This window comes from Staurois parvus, unplaced genomic scaffold (genome assembly GCF_062004578.1).
Source record: "Staurois parvus isolate SC_StPar_1 unplaced genomic scaffold, SC_StPar_1.0 ptg000011l, whole genome shotgun sequence".
In the NCBI taxonomy this organism is placed as follows: Eukaryota; Metazoa; Chordata; class Amphibia; order Anura; family Ranidae; genus Staurois; species Staurois parvus.
Window position 1 is genome coordinate 744,930 of NW_028317807.1, and position 24,622 is coordinate 769,551.

General features: G+C 39.4%; 1 protein-coding gene across 2 annotated transcripts in view; it reads right to left on the minus strand.

Annotated features, from left to right (window-relative positions):
- Nucleotides 1-10,251: 10,251 nt before the first annotated feature.
- COL3A1 (collagen type III alpha 1 chain) overlaps nt 10,252-24,622 on the minus strand; it is a 126,984-nt gene continuing 112,613 nt past the window's right edge. For both annotated transcript variants that reach the window (XM_089670019.1, XM_089670012.1), the window contains exons 35-51: nt 24,203-24,256; nt 23,999-24,106; nt 23,832-23,885; nt 22,278-22,331; nt 20,947-21,108; nt 20,548-20,655; nt 20,323-20,430; nt 18,002-18,055; nt 17,793-17,900; nt 16,522-16,575; nt 16,272-16,379; nt 14,348-14,401; nt 14,126-14,233; nt 13,357-13,648; nt 12,402-12,589; nt 11,873-12,115; nt 10,252-11,371 (exon numbers count right to left, since the gene is read on the minus strand). In XM_089670019.1, coding sequence (XP_089526145.1) covers nt 11,225-11,371; nt 11,873-12,115; nt 12,402-12,589; nt 13,357-13,648; nt 14,126-14,233; nt 14,348-14,401; nt 16,272-16,379; nt 16,522-16,575; nt 17,793-17,900; nt 18,002-18,055; nt 20,323-20,430; nt 20,548-20,655; nt 20,947-21,108; nt 22,278-22,331; nt 23,832-23,885; nt 23,999-24,106; nt 24,203-24,256 — 2,004 coding nt within the window. In that variant the 3' untranslated portion in view covers nt 10,252-11,224. The remainder of the gene's footprint in view (nt 11,372-11,872; nt 12,116-12,401; nt 12,590-13,356; nt 13,649-14,125; nt 14,234-14,347; nt 14,402-16,271; nt 16,380-16,521; nt 16,576-17,792; nt 17,901-18,001; nt 18,056-20,322; nt 20,431-20,547; nt 20,656-20,946; nt 21,109-22,277; nt 22,332-23,831; nt 23,886-23,998; nt 24,107-24,202; nt 24,257-24,622) is intronic.

Genomic DNA, 24,622 nt, shown 5'->3' on the forward strand with positions numbered 1-24,622 from the left:
GCTTGCAATATTGTTTTTGTGAGATGAGGTGACACTGGAAAATAATTTGCTAGCATTGCAGGTGTTTGACAGGTGGTGAGGGGGGCTATATAGAGTGGGGCAAAAAAGTATTTAATCAGCCACCAATTGTGCAAGTTCTCCCACTTAAAAAGATGAGAGAGGCCTGTAATTGGCATCATAGGTAGACCTCAACTATGAGAGACAAAATGAGAAAAAAAATCCAGACAATCACATTGGCTGATTTGGAAAGAATTTATTTGCAAATTATGGTGGAAAATAAGTATTTGGTCAATATCAAAAGTTCATCTCAATACTTTGTTATATATCCTTTGTTGGCAATGACAGAGGTCAAACGTTTCCTGTAAGTCTTCACAAGGTTGGCACACACTGTTGCTGGTATGTTGGCCCATTCCTCCATGCAGATCTCCTCTAGAGCAGTGATGTTTTGGGGCTGTCACTGGGCAACACGGACTTTCAACTCCCTCCAAAGGTTTTCTATGGGGTTGAGATCTGGAGACTGGCTAGGCCTTTCCAGGACCTTGAAATGCTTCTTACGAAGCCACTCCTTCGTTGCCTGGGTGGTATGTTTGGGATCATTGTCATGTTGGAAGACCCAGCCACGTTTCATCTTCAATGCCCTTGCTGATGGAAGGAGGTTTGCACTCAAAATCTCACGATATGTGGCCCCATTCATTCTGTCCTGTACATGGATCAGTTGTCCTGGTCCCTTTGCGGAGAAACAGCCCCAAAGCATGAGGTTGCCACCCCCATGCTTCACAGTAGGTATGGTGTTCTTTGGATGCAACTCAGCATTCTCTCTCCTCCAAACACGACGAGTTGTGTTTCTACCAAACAGTTCTATTTTGGTTTCATCTGACCATATGACATTCTCCCAATCCTCTTCTGGATCATCCAAATGCTCTCTAGCAAACTTCAGACAGGCCCGGACATGTACTGGCTAAAGCAGGGGGACACATCTGGCACTGCAGGATCTGAGTCCCTGGCGGCGTAGTGTGTTACTGATGGTAGCCTTTGTTACGTTGGTCCCAGCTCTCTGCAGGTCATTCACTAGGTCCCCCCGTGTGGTCCTGGGATTTTTGCTTACCGTTCTTGTGATCATTTTGACCCCACAGGGTGAGATCTTGCGTGGAGCCCCAGATCGAGGGAAATTATCAGTGGTCTTGTATGTCTTCCATTTTCTAATTATTGCTCCCACAGTTGATTTGTTCACACCAAGCTGCTTGCCTATTGCAGATTCAGTCTTCCCAGCCTGGTGCAGGTCTACAATTTTGTTTCTGGTGTCCTTCGACAGCTCTTTGGTCTTCACCATAGTGGAGTTTGGAGTGTGACTGTTTGAGGTTGTGGACAGGTGTCTTTTATACTGATAACAAGTTCAAACAGGTGCCATTGATACAGGTAATGAGTGCAGGACAGAGGAGCCTCTTAAAGAAGAAGGTACAGGTCTGTGAGAGCCAGAAATCTTGCTTGTTTGTAGGTGACCAAATACTTATTTTCCACCATAATTTGCAAATAAATTCTTTCCAAATCATCCAATGTGATTGTCTGAATTTGTTTTCTCATTTTGTCTCTCATAGTTGAGGTCTACCTATGATGCCAATTACAAGCCTCTCTCATCTTTTTAAGTGGGAGAACTTGCAGAATTGGTGGCTGACTAAATACTTTTTTGCCCCACTGTATCACTATCACTTGTTTTAAACCTGAAATAATGGCCTACTGTGCTGATTTACTGTGTGCAGTGCACGTGGTTGCAGGACAGTTATGGTATGACTCCAATCATGGCGACATGCCATTTCAATTTTGCCATGTGTACAGTCCTGAGTGGCTGCATCTCCTTGCTCATGTGAGCAGTTGGGACAATGAAAATGTGGCTCAACAGCCTGATTTTACCTCCCCACCCACCTCTGTGAATGAGCCCTAAGTCCTCAAGGTAAAAACAAGTGGTTGAGCTGCAGGTTTATCACCTCCCCCTTAAGCTAAAAAGGTAGCCATATTGGGGTATGCATATGAAGCAGCTGTGATGCTATGCATCTTGGAAAAAAATTATCCCCTATCACATTTGGGGGGCAGTATTGCCTGCTTCACATGATCCATTTAAGTAGTTGATGTTAACGTAATGTACTAATAAACTGTGTTAAGGCTTGATAAAGACTGTGGGTGATAAAACTTTAATTAGAAAGAAAAAAAAATCAGGTTAGATTCACACCTACAGGTGTGAATAAGCATGCATGCCTTTCCTGCTTAATGGGCTGCCCTACAGGTGAGAAATGACCCTTTTCTAAAAGTGTGCTACCTGGAATCATATGGTGCTGTGACACCATGCGGTTTGGTGCATATAAAATTGCATGCCTTAGTAGATGCGTGGGGGTGCCATTAACAAACTACTAAAGTACAGTGCATTTCTGTCTGTGTCAGGAAAGCGAGCTAATTTTGTGCATATTCCAGATCTGTGAAGGTGGGAGCCTAGCCTTAGGGATTAGTATAGAGTGAATAGGCAATGATTGTACTAAGAGTATGTGTTAATGAAGAGCAGAATGAAGGACTACAGAGATTCAGGGTGTTTGTAATGCAGATTTATGGAGGGGAGAGCAGATAGGAGAAAGTAGAGAAGGCAGGAGGATCGGTGCTGACCAGGGGCGGACTGACCATTTGGAAACTCGGGCACTGCCCGAGGGCCCAGGGTCAGTAGGGGGCCCCATGAGATGCCCCTGGTACTTTTTTTCATAGGCTTTTTTGAGTTTGGGCAAGGATAAGGGGACCCCATGATCCCCTATTGCCCGGGGGCCCCATGAGTTGTCAGTCCGCCCCTGGTGCTGACATACTACATGATTGTGCAGGCAAGATGGAGAGATGTGTAGACAGAAGATAGAGGTGAAATGAGCTGAAACAAGTGAGAGTGATTAACAGGGAAGAAGGTAAGGTGACCAGGAAAGAGAACAAGTTGACGACAGGAGTGGAGCTTGATGAAGGAGGGGAGTAATTAGTAGTTGCAGCAAGTAGGAGAGCTAAAGAAGAGCTGGAACTGCTGGAACGGAGGAGATGGGAAGAATGACAGTCTGTCATGTCAGAGAGGAGAAGTGCCTGAAGCCCCCAGTGCACCCTTCCCACTACAGAATAGAACTGTGCCCGGGGCAAATGCCCCTTCTACCCGCCCCTTGTACTGATGCTCATTTTTATAGATCATAACATTTTTAAACTGTACTTAGTATTCAGTATCAAAAACTCATGCAGCACTGTTGATGTGGTGAGATTTAAGAATGGTGAAAAGTAAGAATTAATGTAGCTATTGGTGAAAGCTTTGTGTCCATGTCCATGAGTTACTAAACACAGGTTAACATACTGCATACTCTTGCACGGATTTTGTTTGGAAGAACTGGTGTATAATAAATTGATTATGTTGTGGATAGGATGCACAAGGGATGCTGGGAGGACTGCTAGGCAGCTCAGATGTCACTCCAACATGAAAATAGAGCTGAATATTTAGTGATTATTGACATGGTAATGTGAACTGCCAAAGCTTTGTCATTCTCAGTTTAGAGCCAGTCAGTCCAATTTAGGTCAAAATGTCAAACTTATTTGTTCACTTAAACAACCAACTAACTGGTATCTTAATCTAACAAATTACCATGGTTTATCTAGTATGTAGTAAACAGGGAGTATAAATAAAGTGCATCTCCAGGTACATTTATTTTTTTGGTGCATTCTAATTATCGCTAGTGATGTAATTAGTCATTGGCTGAAAAATGTCCAGGGATTTGCAGTATACCTTATGTCACATGCTTTGTTTAGGGAAGGTGCTGCAAAACTACATTTTCCATGTTCTCTCAGTCTTAATTAGCATTTTTGGGCTGACTGTCAGCATGCCTTTCTTAGCAGTGGGCTAGGAGTGGGCAGAGCTGGACAGCAGGCGGCAGAGATGGGTGGAAACTGGGGGTAATAACATATTGCATTTAAATAATATCACCCAAAGTTTGATTTGTATTGAGCGGACTGGTCACCATGCTATACATACAGTAGGTACAGGTATCTGGTCCCCGCACAGGAAATGTTACATGGAAAGCTTCTGGAGAATCAGTTTTGGAGAAGATATCTGACCACTGTTGATGAAAATGTTTCACTAGAGGAAACGGCAATCTATTACCTAAGTATATAATAAAATAAATTTTTCCCTGGAATGAGCTTTAAGCTATAGCTAGCAGCTGATGGCCTAATATGGCCTCCTCCCTGCCACTGTATTGTTTATATACTATATACTTGGAGGGATCTGCTGCCCTCTACTGCTACGTAGCTGTGCAGTGTATATATAATTATGTATTAGCATTTCCTATCTTTGAGGGGCTGGCTGTAAAACCCCAAAAGAAGGAAGTGCAGAGAGAGAGAGAAAGTTTCAGTCACATGCTCTGTTCATGCTGCTAAATCCAGGCCAGATGAGACTATTATGCAGGTATTCCGATGTTCTAATAGTTTAACTGCAGCTGCCCATAGGTTTTTGAGCGTGTAGATGAATCCTTGTGACGGACAGAGTATCTCTGTCCTATTGTTTTTATCTCACATGCACAATGCCAGATAGCTAGGTCTGTGTTACTGTATGTATGTAGAGGTCACCTTCCATAATATAAGTAGGCGTGTCTGTTTATTACAATAGAGTTTATCTCGAGCTCCTGTTATTTTAGTTATCCCTGTCTTTTCAGGTCTGGGATGGTATAGCTAGTTTTAGCCTAATGCTCAATAACCAGCATAGGCTAGCGCCAGGTTAGGCATTTGACAGCCACTTTTGGTGATTAGAGGCCCAGCTGCATGTCATATTAGAAACTATTACAGAGAGACTAAAGTGCAGAGTAGTTAGGCTGAATCCGAGTTCAAGTACCACGCCACATTTTCTGCATGTAAGAAGCTGCATTCCAGACTGGTTGGACAAGGGTTGGAGAATCCTCCCATCCCTGATGATCTTGTCTTCACAAAGATGAATGCAGCTTCGTCATAATCCTCAGGGATCCCTGCAACTGGATGCAATATTCATCTGGAGGTACCTCTCTTCGGAACAATAAATACTCACATATGTGTACAATTCCACCAGGGCTGTTGTTGAGCCTTTTCCTGATAATACCTGTTTGTACATTGGATGTATGTACTAATATAAAAGTGGTTGTAAAGGCTCAAGGTTTGCCTTCATGCTTTTTTTGCATAAAGGTAAAAAACCTTGTGTGTTCATCAGCACTGCCAGCCCCCCTAAAACTTACCTCAGCCCCAACCTGATCCAGCGATGTGCTCAAGAACCTCGGCTCGGGTCTCTATCTCCTCTATCTCCTCATTGGCCAAGACAGCAGGGGTAACCATTGCTTGCTATGGGGGCACTGGGCAGGAGGGAGTGGTCGGGACTTTAACCTTTTATTATACAAAGCTTGCATTATTTCCATACTCGTATGCATCTATATCCTTGTCCTAGTTAGAGTCACTCCCAACTTTATTATCAAACCCACTCTTTCGCTTAGCAAAAGTTCTGATTCTCATATTTGCCTACAGGCTTAGCACAATATCCTGTTTGATGAGGGTAATTTCTCAATCCCCCCCCTTCCCAAAAGAGGGTTACATATTCAGTCATGAATATCATCATATCATATTTTCTTGTTAGCATTAGCAACCTTACTTAACGAACAGATAAGGATAGGTTTGTCTGTAGTTGATATTTTACTTATACTTTTACATAATTATGGGCAATGTTATTATTGTTATTTTATTATTATTTCCATTGTATTGTCTCATTGAGGTTTTTTAATTTTGTAATGCCAGGTATTTTTCTGCACACATTTAACATATACAGTTGTGTTCAAAATAATAGCAGTCAGACATCACTAACCTGATCAATCACTGTTTTTGGTAGAAATGATATTTCTACATGGCAAATAATTTACTAGCAGGTGTAGTAGAGTAATAGAAATCCAACAGACCCAACAGTCATAACATGCATGCTGCTGATTCTGTGTAATTGAATCACTAATTGAAAGGGGCATGTTCAAAATAATAGCAGTGTGGAGTTCTATTAGTGAGGTCATTCATTCTTTGAAAAACAGGTGGCAATTATTGCCCTTATTTAAGGAAGGAAGGCAGTAAATGTTGTACATGCTGGTTACAGTGCATTTCTCTCTGAAATTCTGAATTTCTCTCTGGTCATTCCAGACATTGTTCAGAAGAACAGCGTACCTTGATTAAAAAGTTGATTGGAGAGGGGAAAACATATAAAGAAGTGCAGAAAATGATAGGCTGCTCAGCTAAAATGATCGCAAATGCTTTAAAATGGCAACCAAAACCTGAAAGACGTGGAAGAAAGCAAAAAACTACCATTCGAATGGATAGAAGAATAGCCAAAATGGCAAGGACTCAGCCAACAATCAGCTCCAGGAAGATCAAAGAAGGTCTAAAGTTACCTGTGAGTACTGTTACAATTAGAAGACGCCTATGTGAAGCCAAGCTATCTGCAAGAAGCCCCCGCAAAGTCCCACTGTTGAAAAAAAGACATGTGCTGAAGAGGTTACAATTTGCCAAAGAGTACATTGACATTGACATCGACTAAAGAGAAATGGCGCAACATTTTGTAGACTGATGAAAGTAAGATTGTTCTTTTTGGGTCTAGTGGCCGGAGACAGTTTGTCAGACGACCCCCAAACACTGAATTCAAGCCACAGTACACTGTGAAGACATGGTTGCGCAAGCATCATGATATGGGGATGTTTCTCATACTACGGTGTTGGGCCTATTTATCGCATACCAGGGATCATGGATCCACACCAACAAGATTGACATTATGGAGTGGTCAGCTCAGTCCCCGGATGTTAATCCAATAGAAAACTTGTGGGGTGACATCAAAAATGCAGTTTCTGAGGCAAAACCAAGAAATAGAGAAGAACTGTGGAATGTAGTCCAATCATCCTGGGCTGGAATACCTGTTCACAGGTGCCAGAAGTTGGTTGACTCCATGCAACACAGATGTACAGCAGTTCTCAGAAACAGTGCTTATACAACTAAATATTAATTAAGTGATTCAAAGGAAAGCAAATCCTTCAAACATTTTTCAGTTTATATAGTGAATGTTTGAATTTGTAAAGAAGAATACAAACACTGCTATTTTTTTGAACAGTCTAATATTCAGGAGCAACACAAATTTGATATATTTGTCTTCATATTTTGGTTTGGAGTAGCATGTGTAGTGTTCCCAATGCATTTGTGTGTATGGAAATAAAATCTATTAGAAGGATTTTGAGCTTTATTCACTTTTTTCAACACACTGTTATTATTTTGAACACAACTGTACATATACAGTTGTGTCCAAAATTATTCAACCCCCAATGCTGTAAAGGGGTTTAGGGACTATAGTGTACATTTGGAATTGTATTCAGAATCAAATCCTACAAGGACGTTGTAACTACCCAAATGCAACTAAAATGACATCAATTGTTTATGTAATACAGTAGTAAATGGTTCTTATGTGGTTTCTTCATTGCCACAATTATTCAACCCCTTAAAGACTACCACTCTGAAGAACAGAGGTTCATACAGGTGCTTTCCATCAGGTATTGAAAACACCTGTGGATGTCACCGAGCAGCAATCAAGCATAATAAGCACCAATTAGGCAGCTTTAAAATGACTGTGATACTCAGCTCCTTCTAGACATTTACTGGTGTGGTTACAAACATGGTGAAGGCAAGAGAATGGTCCAGGAAGACAAGAGAAGAGGTGATTTCTCTTCACAGGAAGGGCAATGGCTATAAGAAGATTGCAAAGATGTTAAACATACCAAGAGACACCTTAGGAAGCATCATTCGCAAATTCAAGGCAAAGGGCACTGTTGAAACGCTACCTGGTCGTGGCAGAAAGAAGATGCTGACTTCGACTGCTGTGCGCTACCTGAAGCGTAGAGTGGAGAGAAGTCCCCGTGTGACTGCTGAGGAACTGAGAAAAGATTTGTCAGATGTGGGTACAGAAGTTTCAGCCCAGACAATAAGACGCACACTGCGTAATGAAGGCCTCCGTGCCAGAACTCCCAGGCGTACCCCCTTGCTGTCTCCAAGGAATAAGAAGAGTCGACTGCAGTATGCCAAAAGCCATGTGGACAAACCACAAAAGTTGTGGGATAGTGTTCTGTGGACTGATGAAACAAAATTAGAACTGTTTGGGCCCATGGATCAACGCTATGTTTGGAGGAGGAAGAACAAGGCCTATGATGAAAAGAACACCTTGCCTACTGTGAAGCATGGTGGAGGGTCAATCATGCTTTGGGGCTGTTTTGCTTCTGCAGGTACAGGGAAGCTTCAGCGTGTGCAAGGTACCATGAATTCTCTTCAGTACCAGGAGATATTGGATGGAAACGTGATGCAGTCCGTCACACACCTGAGGCTTGGGAGACGTTGGACCTTTCAACAGGACAATGATCCCAAGCATACCTCCAAGTCCACTAGAGCATGGTTGCAGAGGAAAGGCTGGAACATTTTGGAGTGGCCATCGCAGTCACCAGACTTAAATCCGATTGAGAACCTCTGGTGGGACTTAAAGAAAGCAGTTGCAGTGCGCAAGCCTAAGAATGTGACTGAACTGGAGGCCTTTGCCCATGAAGAATGGGCGAAGATACCCGTAGATCGCTGCAAGACACTTGTGTCAAGCTATGCTTCACGTTTAAAAGCTGTTATAACTGTAAAAGGATGCTGTACTAAGTACTAAGATTGAATGTCACTTGGGGGTTGAATAAAACTGATAATGCTGTGAGCACAGAAAAGACATTTGTGGTTATTTCATTATAACTGTTATGTTATATTTGTCTGACCTACAAGTGCCTCTTTAATGTAAATGTAAGCAAGATGACTGAATGATCAAAAGCAATGTCAAACTGGCCAAAACACTCAATTTCAGTGGGGGTTGAATAATTTTGGACACAACTGTACATATCACATTTTTAAGTGCTGTGTTACAATCTAGTATAGTGTATATCATGTAAAAAAAAATCTGTATTTACTGTTTCAAAACTATCTAAAAACTAAAGTGAATTACTATTTGTAAATAGTCAAATCAATGTATGCAAATCCAAGAAAAGCTCTATTTAATACCTTTTTGGGGTGCTTTTTAATAATAGAATAGATGCACAAAACCTAGAGGGGCCAGCTCTTATACAGTACATAGAAGAGATATGCGTGCCTCACCATCACAAAAAAAACAAAAACAATAAGTTTAGTTCTCATTTTAGGATTGTGGGTGTCATGATACACATTTTTCCTTTACATCACTGAGCCAGATATTCATCCACCTATTTTAGAGCTATTTGTTTCAAACTGGTAGGGCTTCAATCATAAATCAAAAAATGTTTTTTCTATCTAATTACTAATGTACCATGTCTTGGTTTGCACCATGTGTCTGTGTGCAGGAGGGCATAGAGGTAAAGCTTGGTAGAGGCAGGGCTTTGCTTTCTTATGCCAAAGTTTCCATCAAGGAGAGTAGTAAGCTGCACAATAGTGACCTCATTTCAAATCTCCTGAGAAAAGCAGTCAGGGGCAACAGTGCCTTAGGTCTCACAATGCAGGTGTACAGCTATGGGACTGTAGGCAAAATATTGCATAGGAACAGTCACGTAAAAGAAACTGCAATGCTTTTTTGGGAGGATCTGTAGACAAAAGATACATTTTTGAAGGTACTCTTTAGGCACAATTAACATTTCTAAATGTTCTGTAAGTTGGGGTCCCCTTTAAGAAAGCTTTACTCATACTTGTTTAGTGGGTGGGATTTCTGGATTTTTTTTTTAGCCCTGCTAAATTGCATGGTGATCTTAAGAAGCAATTAGGAATCAATGTTACTATAATAATATATAGCTTCCTTAGAGCATCCACTGCTTGGGTAACTGTGCAAAGGCAGGACTGCAAGTTTGGTATTTTGTGGAAAACAACAAACATATTATAAGGTGCTGAGCTGAACATATGACAGCTGTATAATTTACAATAATCTTGATATAGTTTAACTAGCCAGACTATAGTGCAGCTGGGATTTAATAGACAGCGTGCAAGAATATGCCCATTGCTGCCCTGGAAACCTATATTTTGACTTCTTTAAAATTGCCCAGAAATGGCTGAATGGTGGGTTCAGTGATTTGTATTGGTACATGCACCAATATAATCAAAGCACTCCTCAGAAAAAAGCAAAAATGCATACAACAAACATCCATTCCATATCAAATACAACAAGCCAGGCCAAGATGAATTTTGTACATCATTTTTATTATGTGTCTCTTTACTCAACAGCCATATAAAAAAGTTTACAGAGGTGGATAATGTCTGTCATCTGTATCTTAGGTATTGTGGCTAAAGCTGCTGAATAATAATGAAATATGCCACCCCAGGGAAGGTGAATGCCAACAATAATTCTGAACAGAAGACAAACATGTTTCTATTGTTGTGAAACTTTTTTATTACCATTTATTCAAAACCATTAAATCTTTGGCATAGTTTTAGAGTGGAAACATGTTAGCATTTAGCACCATGATGTTTCATCTTTAAACTTCCCTTCTACTTTAGTGGTCTTGGCCAGCAATAACAGGAAAGTATGGAAAGCACCTTTGAAGACTGAATGTCTTTAATCAATCTATTCTGGACAATTCAGTCTATAAAAACAGTATCAGTGGACTACATTCAGGAATCAGACCTTTATTTGGTAATATTTTTGTTTCATGGCTATACCATGTATTTCATTAACTTTTTGCCTCATCAAACCCTACCCATCCTCTGTCCATGATGAGGTAGTTGAAACAGGGAAGTTCTTTATGCATGATGTGAACTTCATCTTGGTTAGAAAGATGGGTGGAGCTTGACAAATAGATTGATCAGTGCTTTTTAAATTGGCCACAAATGTAAAAAAATACATCACACAGTGTTTTCAATATTGATTTTAACCTTTTTATAGCACCATTCAGATCTCTTCAAAATATGGAATTTGTACAAAAAATAGAGCAAAAGCATTTAGTTTGTGTTATTGCAAAAAAAAAAAAAAAAAAAAAATTAAAAAAATTAAAATAAAAAAATTTAGCCCTCTCCACCAAACTATCCCTTTTTCCTTAACGGTTGGAAAATAAATTATTGGAACACAGTTTTTCTTTTGGGTGACAACATTTCAAAGGGATACAAATTGAGTGACGATCATTTGATGTGGTTTACATTTCAGAAACATCCTAAATTACAAGAAGCATACAGGGCCGACTTCAATTCCGAATTCTTGATCTGGTCCACCGATATCCATTGGTGCAATATCTACAATAGGCAACCTCATTGTTTTGCGTGTTCTGTATTCAAATACTGTTCGACCCCATTCTCCTGTGTGTTTCTGTTGGCAGAAGAATATGAAAAGTTCAGCAGATCAATGTAATAATATTTGTTAAATAATACTTTTATATTAGTGTATAGCAGGTCATTAAAAGCTAGTAAATAGGCACACACTACTACAAAAAAAATCGACTGGTGTCTGCAAGGTTTACTAAATGTAGGTGGGTGATTTAATTCACTATTTCTAATAGTAACTGTTAATTCGTTATTAGTTAATTCAAATTAATTTGTGGGAGGAGGCAGAGACACAAACTGCTATCGGGGATAGTTTGCCATTAAAATCCCTGAGAGATGTAAGAAACAAGTTGGTGGTTTTTAGGGTACCATGAACACTTAGATTATCACTTCTGTGTCCTTTCTTTCCTATCTTTAGCATTCTGTTCTCAACAAATGCATTAGTTCCTATCATAGTCCCTCTTGTAAAATGTTGTTACTTTTTTGTAATTTGCAACACTTTATAAGCATTTTAGGAATACAAAGTACCAAGTTTAGGAAAACTTACAGTGCAACCATCTTCCAAAACAGTGTATATAAATTTGCTGTTTCCTTCAGCTTTGAGCTCACTTTCGGTAGAGCTCATGAATTTCACAGCCTTCTTAACATTTCCGTTTTGTGCATCCATGTATGCAATGCTGTTTTTGCAGTGGTAAGTGATATTCTGGTGACCTCTGCTGGACAGAATTCTAAGGAATGCCATTTGCACATCAGATATATCTTCTGGAAGGTCTGGGTCTCCATAGCTGAACTACAAAATCAGAAATACCAATTGTTAAATTACTACTCTGTTGAGAGAAGCATTTTTATTTCTGCCTGTTTTGCTGTTAGAGTCTCCCTCATTTCCCTTCTAACACAATGTTGTCTTCAGGACAGGAAGTGAGGGGAGATCTCTTTAACAGAGCCATGGAAAGCAATAAAAAACTAATAATCCTTCCTTGTTTAATTATAAACTAAGAAAAAAATGTTGGCTTTACATACAATGTAATGTGAAATTAAGGGCAAATGCAGTGAGGAAAACAGTACTTTTACGTTACCTGGAAACCACCATTCATAGACTCTCCAAACCAAACATATTTTTTATCAGTTCCAGAGCTGGTGTACCATTTCTTTTGTGGGGCGCTACTTGGATTGGCATTTATACAAGTTTCGCCAGTTTCCATGTTGCAGAAAACCTTAATAGCATCCATTTTACAGCCTTGGTTGGGGTCAACCCAGTATTCTCCTACAAAAAGTCAAAGTGTTACAAAATACGTCAGCAGTGTTTACTTTTTAAAGCTGTGGATGTTAATGGTTGCAGAATTGGAAGAATCTAAGATAAACATTTATAGAATAAGTAAGAAGTTGTAAAAAATCAAGCTTATTGCACACTATTGCTTCATTTGCATATTCTGTTTAGAATATTATGCACTTGGACACATTGTTTATGAATCAATGAAAATTGAACAATGAACAATGAGAACACAGAAACCGAACATAGGAAATCAGCTACTAGAACATAGATGACATTTCTTGATGGGTCTTTTGGTTTGGGAGGTTTAAAGCAAGCTGGTGGAGTAGTGGTTCTTTTATACCTTTATTCTTACATTTATTAGGAAGTACAGATGTTCAGGTTAGTAAACCCACTACACATTGAAACTTAAAAGAATAGTGTGGAGGGAGGTGAATCTAGACAAGATTGTCAGCATAAGAATCCTGAGAAGACCAAAGCCCCTCCCATAGGTATTTACCTTGATTCTAACAGAAAGGGTGTACTTCTCAGAGGGCTGGAAAGATTTTTATGTATTAGCAGCTCACAGGGAATAGGATAAAGCTAAAAAAATAAAACCCATACTTCTCTTTTAAGTGTGTATTTCCTACAGGAACCTAATGAGCACTTCTTCTTGGATGGCTTTTGTAAGCACAGCTCGTTTGCTAAACATGAATCTTAATTAAGACAAGAAGAAATAGGGCTGTGAATAAAATCAGTGTGCATGTTTGTGTTTTACTTACCACTCTTATACTCTGGGTGGCACAATTTAAGATCACGACAGTTACGGGCAGGGTTCTTCCTTGTGCCATCTGGACTAATAATGTTTTCTATTTGGCTGTTGATTGCTTTAAGGGAAGTCATAATTTCAGTAGTGGTAGTTGCATCAAATGCTTGGTCGCCATAGTATGGGGCCCCAGCTGGTCCTTTCTCTCCACCAAATGATCCAAGATGTGCTCCGCCACCATCACAGCAAGGTCCAGGTGGACCAGGGGGACCAGGCTGTCCTGGAACTCCAGGCTGTCCAGCTGTACCCTGCGAAAAGTACATGAAATTTTAACCTAAAGTATTATTTTGTAATATATTCTACTACTAGCTGCTCATAAACAAAAAAAGACATAGGTGTTTAGAAATTAAAAGATATATGGGTGGCAAATACATTTTAATTTTGATTTTCCAAATCATTTGAAAATTTTAAGATTTTTTGAGATTCTGACTTTAGTCATCCAATCGTGATTTTGTACATTTTTCTTGCAGATAATCAGGTATTTTTTGAAAAACTTTAATTTAAAGTTTCAGTTTTCATTTCGGTTTACTTCACTAAGCTAAGTGAAATTTGACTTTACAAAGGGAATGTGCTCTACTCTTTTAGTCATTGTGTTCTGCAAACAGAGGGGCCTGTCTGTTGTTTGCATATTTGTGTCTGAAAGTACCTCAACTCTGCAAGGCTCATGAATTTAGCCTTATTTATGTTAAATGATGATAAGCTAAACTATCTATTAAAAAAATCACCTCTGAGCCAGTTTCTCCTCTGCTACCACGAGGACCTGGAGGACCAATAGGTCCTGGATATCCGGAAGTGCCATCTTTGCCTGGAGATCCATTTGATCCTGGAGGACCCTAAAACATGAATGTACAATGTTTAAAATATAATTCATCATTCTATAACTGCATTCAATTGTATAACTGTTTTTTGTACTTGCAAGCAGCTGTTATTTTAAAGGGGGTACATACCCGAGGACCTAATGGGCCAGGAGATCCAGCAACACCTTGTTCTCCAGAAGGACCCTGCAATGAAAAGTTTGATTTGTCAGATTGTTCACTCACAATAAAACATGATGCCAGAACAGTACTTATTTACTTTTCCCACTGCAGTATATAATTATTTTCAGGGAATTTGATTATCAGCAAAAAACCTATTGTAATCCTTTGCTTGTTAGGCTTCATACAAATGCCTTTTAACAAAAGATAACTAACATGCCACCAAAAAATGTGGACATGTTCATTCATATAGGTATTCATTCATTTAAAGACCATCTTCCCAGTGACACAGATAGCAAAACAAATTGACAGGAGCCATAGTCCTTTCCTAATCTATCCAAAATAAAATGTAATAGTTTTGGCTGGAGCTGGTATTTAAAGGCAAATTTCACCCCTTTTCAGAAATGTAATAAATGCACCCACATTAATAAAAAAAGTGTGCATTTGTTGAGTGCATGCATTGGAGCTTGTAGAGCATTGCAAATGTGATCAGTGGTTTGAGATGCAATGCACAGGCTCCTGCAGACTCTTCCCCGATCTCCAGATCTGTACTGAGGTATGAATCTGCACTTATTGAGCTGACAGTAAACAATGGACTACAAGTATAGTGACATTACCGCACCTATGCTCCATTTCGATTTATAAGTCCATCTGCTGCAGTGGAAGATGGGATATATTGTCTCTCCATTCACAGTAATCTGTAAATGGATGACACGGTTGTGTGGGCAGAATCACACACAGCCATGCCAAATTCAGACATAAACGGAAACCTACAGGAAGAATCACCCTGATTTGGGTAGTTGGCGGGGTGGGGGAATTGGGAGCAATTTGGATGAAGAAGACTGAAGAATGTTATCATGTTTCATGTTACATCCTACATATGGGTGTAACTTGAAACAAAATTGTTAACACTTGTAAAAAATAAAACTGCTAATAGGTGTTAATTTTAGTATAATTTGTAACAATCTGCCATATGTGATCAAATAATGTACTAACAAATTTAGAACATTTGTCTGTAGTTAACTTGTATATCTTACTGTATGCGTAACCCCTTCACGCCTAAGGCTAAAACAAATCTAAATGCCTAAGCACAATTTTGCAACGTTGACATGTGTTAGTAAAACCGTACATATCATCACAACTGCTTTGTACAGCCACGTGAATTATACCGTATTTTTTTCAGGATAAATTGGGATTTCATTTGGTTGTAGATGGTAATGGATATCTCCTGATTTTTTTTATTATCAAAGGAAAACTGGCCCAACATAGTAAAAAAATGTTTTTTTTTATTTAGCTGTGTGTTTCTTGTTACTACCATAACCTACCACCAAAGAACAACCCAAAATAAATTCTCCAGCTCGTGACGATCGTAGTGATACCATATATGTGTATGTTATTTGTTGTTTGTACCCGTAGTACAGCCCAGAAACAATAGTGTGCATTTTGTTTTTGTCTTTTTTTTTTTACCTAAAACACACTGACACTGACATTGACACTAACTGACACTGATACCAATTTTGTTTAAAAAATCCTGACCTTTGACCCTGACCTTTTGACCTTGATCTTTGACCCTGACTTTGACCCAAACAATAACCCTGGCACTGAACTAGATCAAACCTTGATCTAGGTATTTTTTCTTTATTTTTTTCTTTTATTTTTTAATCTTTATTTATTTATTATTATAATTTTTATTTTTTTTTACAAAGACAGGTACGCAAATATGCGGCCCCATGGAAAAAAGCCCAGTTCCGGGAGGCTGCATATTTGTGTGACGTCAATGTCAAGGGGTTAAGTACGTCTTTAAGGAGCCAATATGATGTTTACTTTCAACTAGTACAACGTAATGAAAGTTAAAATAAAATTGCAGTTACAAAATGATTCTTTCCATTAAACTTACAGAAGAGCCAGGGGGGCCAGGGTTGCCAGGGAATCCACGATGACCTTTAATTCCATTGGTACCACGTTCACCAGCTTCACCTTTATCACCACGTGATCCTTGTGGCCCCTAGAAAAGTCATGTGTATTATTAAGAAAGGAACTCACTACAATATCAGTTTGATTGTTCATGACTATTAATTGGAGTAAAGAAAATATTCCATGAACCACTTTTAAGAAAAATATTGGCCAGAATTCCATTATCAACTTACAGGAGCTCCACGTGCACCAGAAGGACCAGAAGGGCCAGCAGGACCAGCAGGACCCTAAATAGAAAAATAGAAATGAAAAATAAACATGCACTTGATATATGTTGGAATCAAGAAAAACAACAGAAACTTGGAAAAATACAAAAGGAAGTCATATTTCACCAATGTGTTGTGACAAGTCACCATTTGACAGAGCCACAAATTGCCACATGTCGTCACCTAGGAAGAAGGGGAGTGAGACATGCCCTCTTAGTGCTGGTGGCTATAGAGAATGGTGGGGGAGGGAAGGTAAATGAGAATAAGCTGCTGCAGGACCCAACATTAAACTAATCCTGTTTCACTGTACTGCATTGGCAAGGCATGGTTTAATGCAGGCCTACTTGGTGTATTCATTAAAAAAATACACACAAAAAAATCAGTAATGCAGCAATCAGCAATGGCTGATAAATGTTATAAGCCAACACAGATGCATTGTATGTTGTCACTGTGTTATATTTTCTTTGATCATCCCATCCCCATTACTTCAAGCATGGAGTGGCATTAATGTTTAGATAACTATTCTAATAAATCATTGGTGTCTAGAAAAATATATGTCATGCGGTGTGTCTTTTACAAATATAGAAACACTTTCCCTCCAGAGGATTTACCCCCTTCCTGACGAGGGCATTTTTTGTGTTACGGCGTTGCGGTATTTTAACTGACAATTCTGTGTTTATGCAACACTGCATCAAAATGAAATTTACGTCCTTTTTTCCCACAAATAGAACTTTCTTTAGGTGGTGTGCATTTTTTATTTTTTGTGCTATAAAAAAAAAGATTGACAATTCTGAAAAAAACCTATATTTTTGACTTTTTGCTATTAAACATGTCCAGTAAAAAAAAATTAAGAAATCAAATTTTGTCAGAAATTTAGGACAAAATGTATTATGTCTTTGCTAAAAAAAAATCCCAATACGTGTAAATTAATTGGTTTACGTGAAAGTTATAGCATTTACAAATGGCAGTATATATACTGGGATTTTTTAAAAATTTTTATTTTTAGTAGTAATGGTGGCAATCAGTGACTTATAGCGGGACTGCGGCGGGCATTCTGACACTGTGGGGGGGGGGGGGGGCTGACTTGGTGTCACTGACATCCCCAGTGACACCAATACAGTGATCAGTGCTTTTGCACAACCCTGCCACCCTGTAACAGTATATCTGCTATAGGGTGGAGAGAAAGTGGTTAAAATCTAAAACTGAGTTGACTCAGTTTAAAATCAGCTGCAGCTTACATTCTCTCCTCTGTCGCCATTCTTTCCAGCTTGGCCAACAGGGCCTGGGGCACCTGGGTGACCAGGAGATCCAGAAGCACCAGGAGAGCCATTTTCACCACGGTCACCCTGTAAAAAATAGAAAAAAAAAATAGATACCACAAACACAACAAATATATTTATAAATAATGTTTATATTATGTAAGGAGAACTACAAAACTAATATTTACCTTAGCTCCAGGTGATCCATCACGTCCAGGTGCTCCATCGGAACCAGGGTTACCCTAAATTGAAGAAAAAACATTTTAGTAAATAGTGAAACAGTGATTAGCATTGCTGCCATGTGCACCAACACACTATTGGTATATTTTCCATGTGTCAAGACTTTATCTCCATGTAGTTTAAATGTTTTTCCCAATGGGTCAAACCTGCCAACAGTTCGCTTGCAAAGGAAACGTGTCTGCACGTTCCACTGAAGCATACATGATATGAATTGTGAAATGCGTTCCATAAAGTGTTTTTCAAAACACAAGTCTACTTTCATTAAAAGTATACTTGCCCACTCTGCCTAGGCCTCCACGGCTTAATGGTTATATTCAAGAGCTTAGTTGCTTCAGTAGTACAGCGTCAACTGGTTCCAAGCCACAGTTTTGTTTTGACCTGGTTGAATCAAAATCTTTTCATTGCTGGCCATGACTGCACAATGGACCCTAATAGATGTGTATAGGGACAGCTCCTGAGCCTGGAGACACTAGGAAGACAGACTTATGTAGCACTGGCATAACTAGAACTTTCAGAGCCCTAGTGAAAGAAACCATGAAGCCCCCCCCCTTCAAAAAACCATGAGTTTGATATATTTTTCCAACATATAAAACAGTAAAACATTTCTGTTTCTGATGGGGCGTGTGATCAGTGTTAATTCTGGGGTGTTAATGGGATCAGTGTCACTGCTGATGGGGGGGAGTGTGATCAGTGGCAGTGCTGGGAGAGTGTGATCAGTTGCAGTGCTGGGAAGTTGTGAGCAGTGGCAGTGATGGGGGGAAAATGTAATCAGTGGCAATGCTGGGGAGTTGATGGGATCAGTGACAGTGGTGGAGGGAATGGGATCAGTGGTAGTTTTGGGTAGGGATGGGATGAGTAACAATTATGGGGGTTGGGATGAGTGGCAGTACTGGTGGGGGAATGGGATGAGTGGCAATGCTTGGGGGGATGGGATCAGTCAGTACTCGGGTAGATGGGAACAGTGGCAGCACTTGGGTAGATAGGAACAGTGGCAGTGCTGGGTGGGGATGGGATCAGTGACACTCACTTGCTGTCAACTGTCAGTCAGTGTCCACTCCCCCTGCCTGCATGCAAGCTGTCAGCTCTATGTGTCGAGATGGATCTCCTTGAAAACCTCCCCCTGCTCCTCCCCCTTCACTGTACTGGCCCGGGTCAGCTGACTCACAGTTTCTACTTACTCCCCGAAGGCATGCCCCATCTGCTTAGAGCTGCAAATGAAATAGGCGAAGAGACAGGGTGGGTGGTCCGCTGTATAGTTACTATAGTGAGTGTGTACTATCTCCTGAGTCCCGACTCAAGCAAAACTAGTTCTTCTCTTCAGTCAGAGGTCCCTCCCACAATGGCAGAACACCAGGGCCCAGTCACAAGTGCAACCTTTGTGACCTGGTAGTTCTTCCACTACTATGTAGCTCTATGAAGGATAACTTTGCAGGTGCTGCCAGCAGAGAAGATGACTGCAGAGGAAGAGAATCAAAACAAAGGTGTGGTTCAGTGCCATTTTGTTTCTTTGAAAGCTTCCACATAATTAAATATGTTGTCATTTATAAGCAGCAGAAATATAGTAAACTAGAAAATGTACTAAAGTAACAGTAAACTCAGATGTACCATAAGATAAAACCACCTACAAGTATAATAAATATTCAGACTAGACCGACCCCCTTTATTTGCTGTCAGGATACTAACATTTTATATGATCTAAGAATACTTTACAAAAATCTGACTTAAAATGCTAGTCATTCAGCATTTTGGATGAAGTTATATCGGTGTTATCAACATTCCTGAAGTTACCTGGAGTTATATTATACAAAATTACAAAACTGAATGCACATTGTGTTTTAGACTTAACACAGTGAAATAAGGAAACTAAAATGCTTGCGTGACTAGATGTCCACTTTTAAACCTTATCATACCAAATGAAAGCTCTCCAACCTGTCTGGATTTCCTTAGCTTTGCAATAGTGCTGTGTAACACTAAAGAAGAGTTTACCTTTTTGTGCTCTGGTGATTCATCTGCTTCTATGTTATCCTGAGCAACAGGAGCCCCAGCATACTGCCATAAACTGTATAGTGATTCATATTTATGATGCCATAATAAGGGTAACTGAAAGCCTTACTATGTACATTAAACATTTGCAGAGACCTCTATATTTCCTTTAATGGCAGTTCATATGTTTAAACTAGCTATGCCTCCTATAACTGCCACTGGTTAAACCAAAAAACAAGAGTTGCCATGCTGTTAACTTTGGCAAAGCAAGCTTTAATTCACTTACATCTCTTCCAGCTTCTCCAGGGGCACCATTAATACCAGCTGATCCTGGTGAACCCGAGAAACCACGTTCACCTGGAGATCCATTGGTGCCTGGTTTTCCATCTTCACCCTATAAAAGGAATGCAACAAAGAATATTTCAATAAAAAGAATCACTGACTGGCTGCAATGTTTTACTATCTTATACTTTTTCCAGAAAAAGTTAAAGAAAGGCTTAATAAATTATACCTTACTGCCTGGAAGACCTGGACTTCCTGATCTACCCTGTAATCCAGGTAATCCTACAATACCGCGAGAGCCAACTGGACCACTAATACCTGAAGGACCTGGAGCACCCTGTAAAATAAATATATGTAAATAATTAGATTACAATTCAAAATAAAGTTTTATATTATAAGCACACAAGTATAAAGCATCATTTTTCTTCCATTTATATTCACTTTTTATTTTCTTCATACTGAACAGAGTGATATTATGAATTATTTGTCAATAAAATGGTTCCTTACCAAAGCAAACAAACAAATAAATAAATACAACTAATAAAAAAGAGAGACTATTGATACCATTTTTTATGTTTTCACACTTTTTTCACACATTTGTTAATGAAAATAACTTAAAAATGCTTACTGGTTCTCCTCGATTTCCTGGTGTTCCCCGTTCTCCTTGTGTACCTGGTTCACCCTTTGGACCTGCGGCACCTGAACCACCCGGAGGACCAGTGCTGCCAGCTGGACCAGCTGGACCATCCTTTCCAGGGCCTCCGGGAGGACCAGGAGAACCAGCATTGCCCTGATAATTGAAAAAACAAGAATTTAATAATTGAAATAACTAATCATTGCAATGTGCACTCTATACCTTAATGCTTGTGTACATTATGGAAATAAATACATAAATTACTGGGAAAAATAAAATATAATAGAACAACATTGAGGTGAGTACAACATTATATAACCACTAAAAATAATAACAAATGTCCTAGTAGCATGTGTCCTGAGAAAACTACTAAATAATGCAAGGAACCCTGTGTCTGGTCTGAATATAATGCTGCCCTATATCTGAGATTATTTATATATTTTTAATGTAGCAAATGTGTACCCGTTCCAGAATGGAAAAAGCTAAGGGGTATTAGAAATAATGTTTAAGAACTGTTCTATTGGGTAAGACATGAAGGAGAGATGTGTAGATGGTATCACAGAGGGCAATATGTGCATGAGAAAAATGTTATCTGTATGACAGTGGACATCATGTGGTGACTGGGAGGACAGTGGAGTGGTGAGGAAGGAGATTCAGGGGTGTGAGTTAGACAGGTTGAGAGTTGGTTGTGGATGGATGTCAGCAAGCAAAGGTAGGTGGGAAGGGAGGATTCTTGATGGCACCCAGGCTCCAGCACAGTAGCAACCTGAGGAGGGTGTAGCACCATGCACAGCAACAGTAGCTACAGCTATTAAAAGCTGACTACAGGGCTCAGGAGCCAGCAAATGTTTATTGAAGTTAAGTCCAGTGGTGGGACAATCTGTACATCTGGATGCAAAGCTACCAGGCTGATTGATCTCTGCTGCTGGCTGCAGAGAATGAGGAGGGGGCAATATTTAATGCCCTGACAGCAGAGGGTGGGGCTATGGTAATTTCTGTTGTAGGTGCTGGCTGGGGAGTACAGGGTCAGGCCATTGTCACTGTTGCTGCTCCCTTTCCTTGTCTGGAAAACTACACTATCCATATTTGGAAGGAATGCTGGCTCCAAGGCAGCGGGAAGGTGTGGGGGGGGGACCTACTGCTCAAAAGTAAATCTGCAATAGCTGAAGTTAGGGTGGCCAAGAGGTACAAACCTCCTTTGCACTTTTGTGCAGAAGGTGAGAGAAAGGGTGATGCTGGATGTTCTTCTCACTTCCTGGGTTCTTTTTTACAATACGTATAGGATATATTAATTTTTTTTGGCAAGGGTATATTCAAATACTTACATTGGAACCTGGAGGTCCAGGTAAACCACGAGCACCAGGGAAACCAGCTGCTCCCTGTAAAAAAACAACATTTAATGTGACTTCTGCAAATATTAAGGTTTATATCACTACATTTCCCTGCTAAAATTTGCAACAAGAATAAATTATTGTTTCATTATAAAACCAAGTATACATCTTACATTCTGTACTCTTGTGGGCTTGGGAAATGTGATATTATACTCGTACAAAATCTGTTAATCTGTATAAACTAGAAAGTTACATTAAATCTTTTAGGACATACCATTATGTTTGCTAACGATTCTAGCAATGTAAATTATGAAATTGCCCAAGAGCTTCCTACACTTGGGGGTCATCTGCATTTGATACAAAGAGAAGATTGCTCCAATGTCTCCCTACAATTATTATGTACCTTAGTAAAGTCAATCCTGTAGCATTTCACATATTGATCAGAACTACCAGCCCTTTCCTAATGAGGCACATTAGGCCAAAATGTACTGTTCACACATAGGCATTATGATTCAGCAAAATTCATATGCTTGTTTTAAAAAGCCAATGGGTAAGGCAGTGGCTTACTAGCTTATCATGCAAAACAAGGCATTATCCAGAAGTCTCTTCACCTTTGGTAGTATATTACTATGGATCCTAGAAACATATTTGGATCTGTATCTGTCACATATTTTCAGATATGTGATAATGCTGGGCTGGTTCTGAAACAATATGTGGCCTATCTAAAAAACAGTGGTACAGCTGTGCTGTGGCTAGATAAAGACCAAAAAAGCCCAGCAATGTGTTGTTATGTGTTTGACAGTTTGAAGCACGAGAAGTGAAATAAAAATTAATTGGAAAGTAAAGAGAGAAAGTTCAAAATTACATAACTGCATCTCCTGTAGTTAAGGGGCTCTATTTACTGCATTTACCAACAATCGAGCACCACAGGCTGGGAACTGCGGCCCACATTTTATTAACAAGCTCCTTTCATGTGGCTTTATATTTTGGAGTATAATGGAAAACAGATAGTAGTATCTGTTCTCCATTTTAAACTTCCCCTTTGGAGACACATTGCCTCAGGAGGTCAATGTATAAAATATGTCCTGTATGAAGCAATACATTAAATGGCACCTTTCATATTCCAAGGAAACGGTCTTCAGGTACTGTATGGGCCATATTTGTCTCTCATTTTGTTTAATATGCTTCAATTTGCCCTCACCAGTGGTGGTTGTTGCATTATATCCAACTCACGTACATATAATAAAATATTGAAATAGTTTCATTAAATTGTTTCATGCGCATACAAATAAGATTTTTTTCTCTAACTGTTTTGGCTCTGTTGTAGAAAGGATTAAGCCTTTGATAAGGATCCATTACCCCAAGTAACAGTAATTACTGTCACTGGTACTGTAAAATTGCTGTGATGGTGAATACATACCTATAAGCTTAGGGTTAATACAATGTCACAGTTGCATAATATAATCAAAATACTATGAATATCTGGTTGGTCACTTTATTCAGTGAACAGATATATCATAATTGTCACACTTATGCTGGACTACTTACAGGTGATCCTGAAGCACCACGGTCTCCTTTTGATCCCTGAGGACCAGGGTTACCCTGTAGAAAAATTCAAGGAAAAAATATCAGTTTTACAGTCTTTTGTTTGGATGATCTGCATACTATTCAAAAAGAGAGGCAAATTATAAATAGTATGGTACATAGGTACTTACAGCAGGACCAGATCCACCTGGAGGACCACCAGCACCTTGAGGGCCAGGTTCACCTCTTTCACCAGAACCACCTTTTTCTCCTTTGCCACCAGGTTCTCCGTTTTGACCCTTTATGAAATTCAGAATAATTAAGTTAGCACAAAACAAAGTCAGAATGGCATTGATTACATGACATGAAACAGAGATAACTTCTTATGTACTTACAGGAGCTCCAGGAAAGCCAGCTGGACCAGGGGGGCCAGTTTCACCACGTTCCCCCTATAATTAGATAGATAGTAAAACATTTACCAAAACAGGCAACATATATATAAGCTATTCAGAAGATATTAATTTGTTGCATAAAAAGCATATCTAAGGATTAGGATGCAAGTTTTGCAACTAAATGCAAGAAAATCATTTTAACATTTCTTTGTCTATTGATCTAGTGCTTAAACTAACCAGCCACAGGCCATATAAACTATAAAGCGCATCAGGAACTTGTAAGTTTGCTAAAAGTACTGTATATGTCAATATAGAGGTGGGGGTAGAAACAAGAGGCCAGCTTATGAGGGGGGCACAATGGTTACTAGGATAGTGGGGCATCTTAAGTAATAGACTAAATATCAAAATGTTAGAATTACCTGG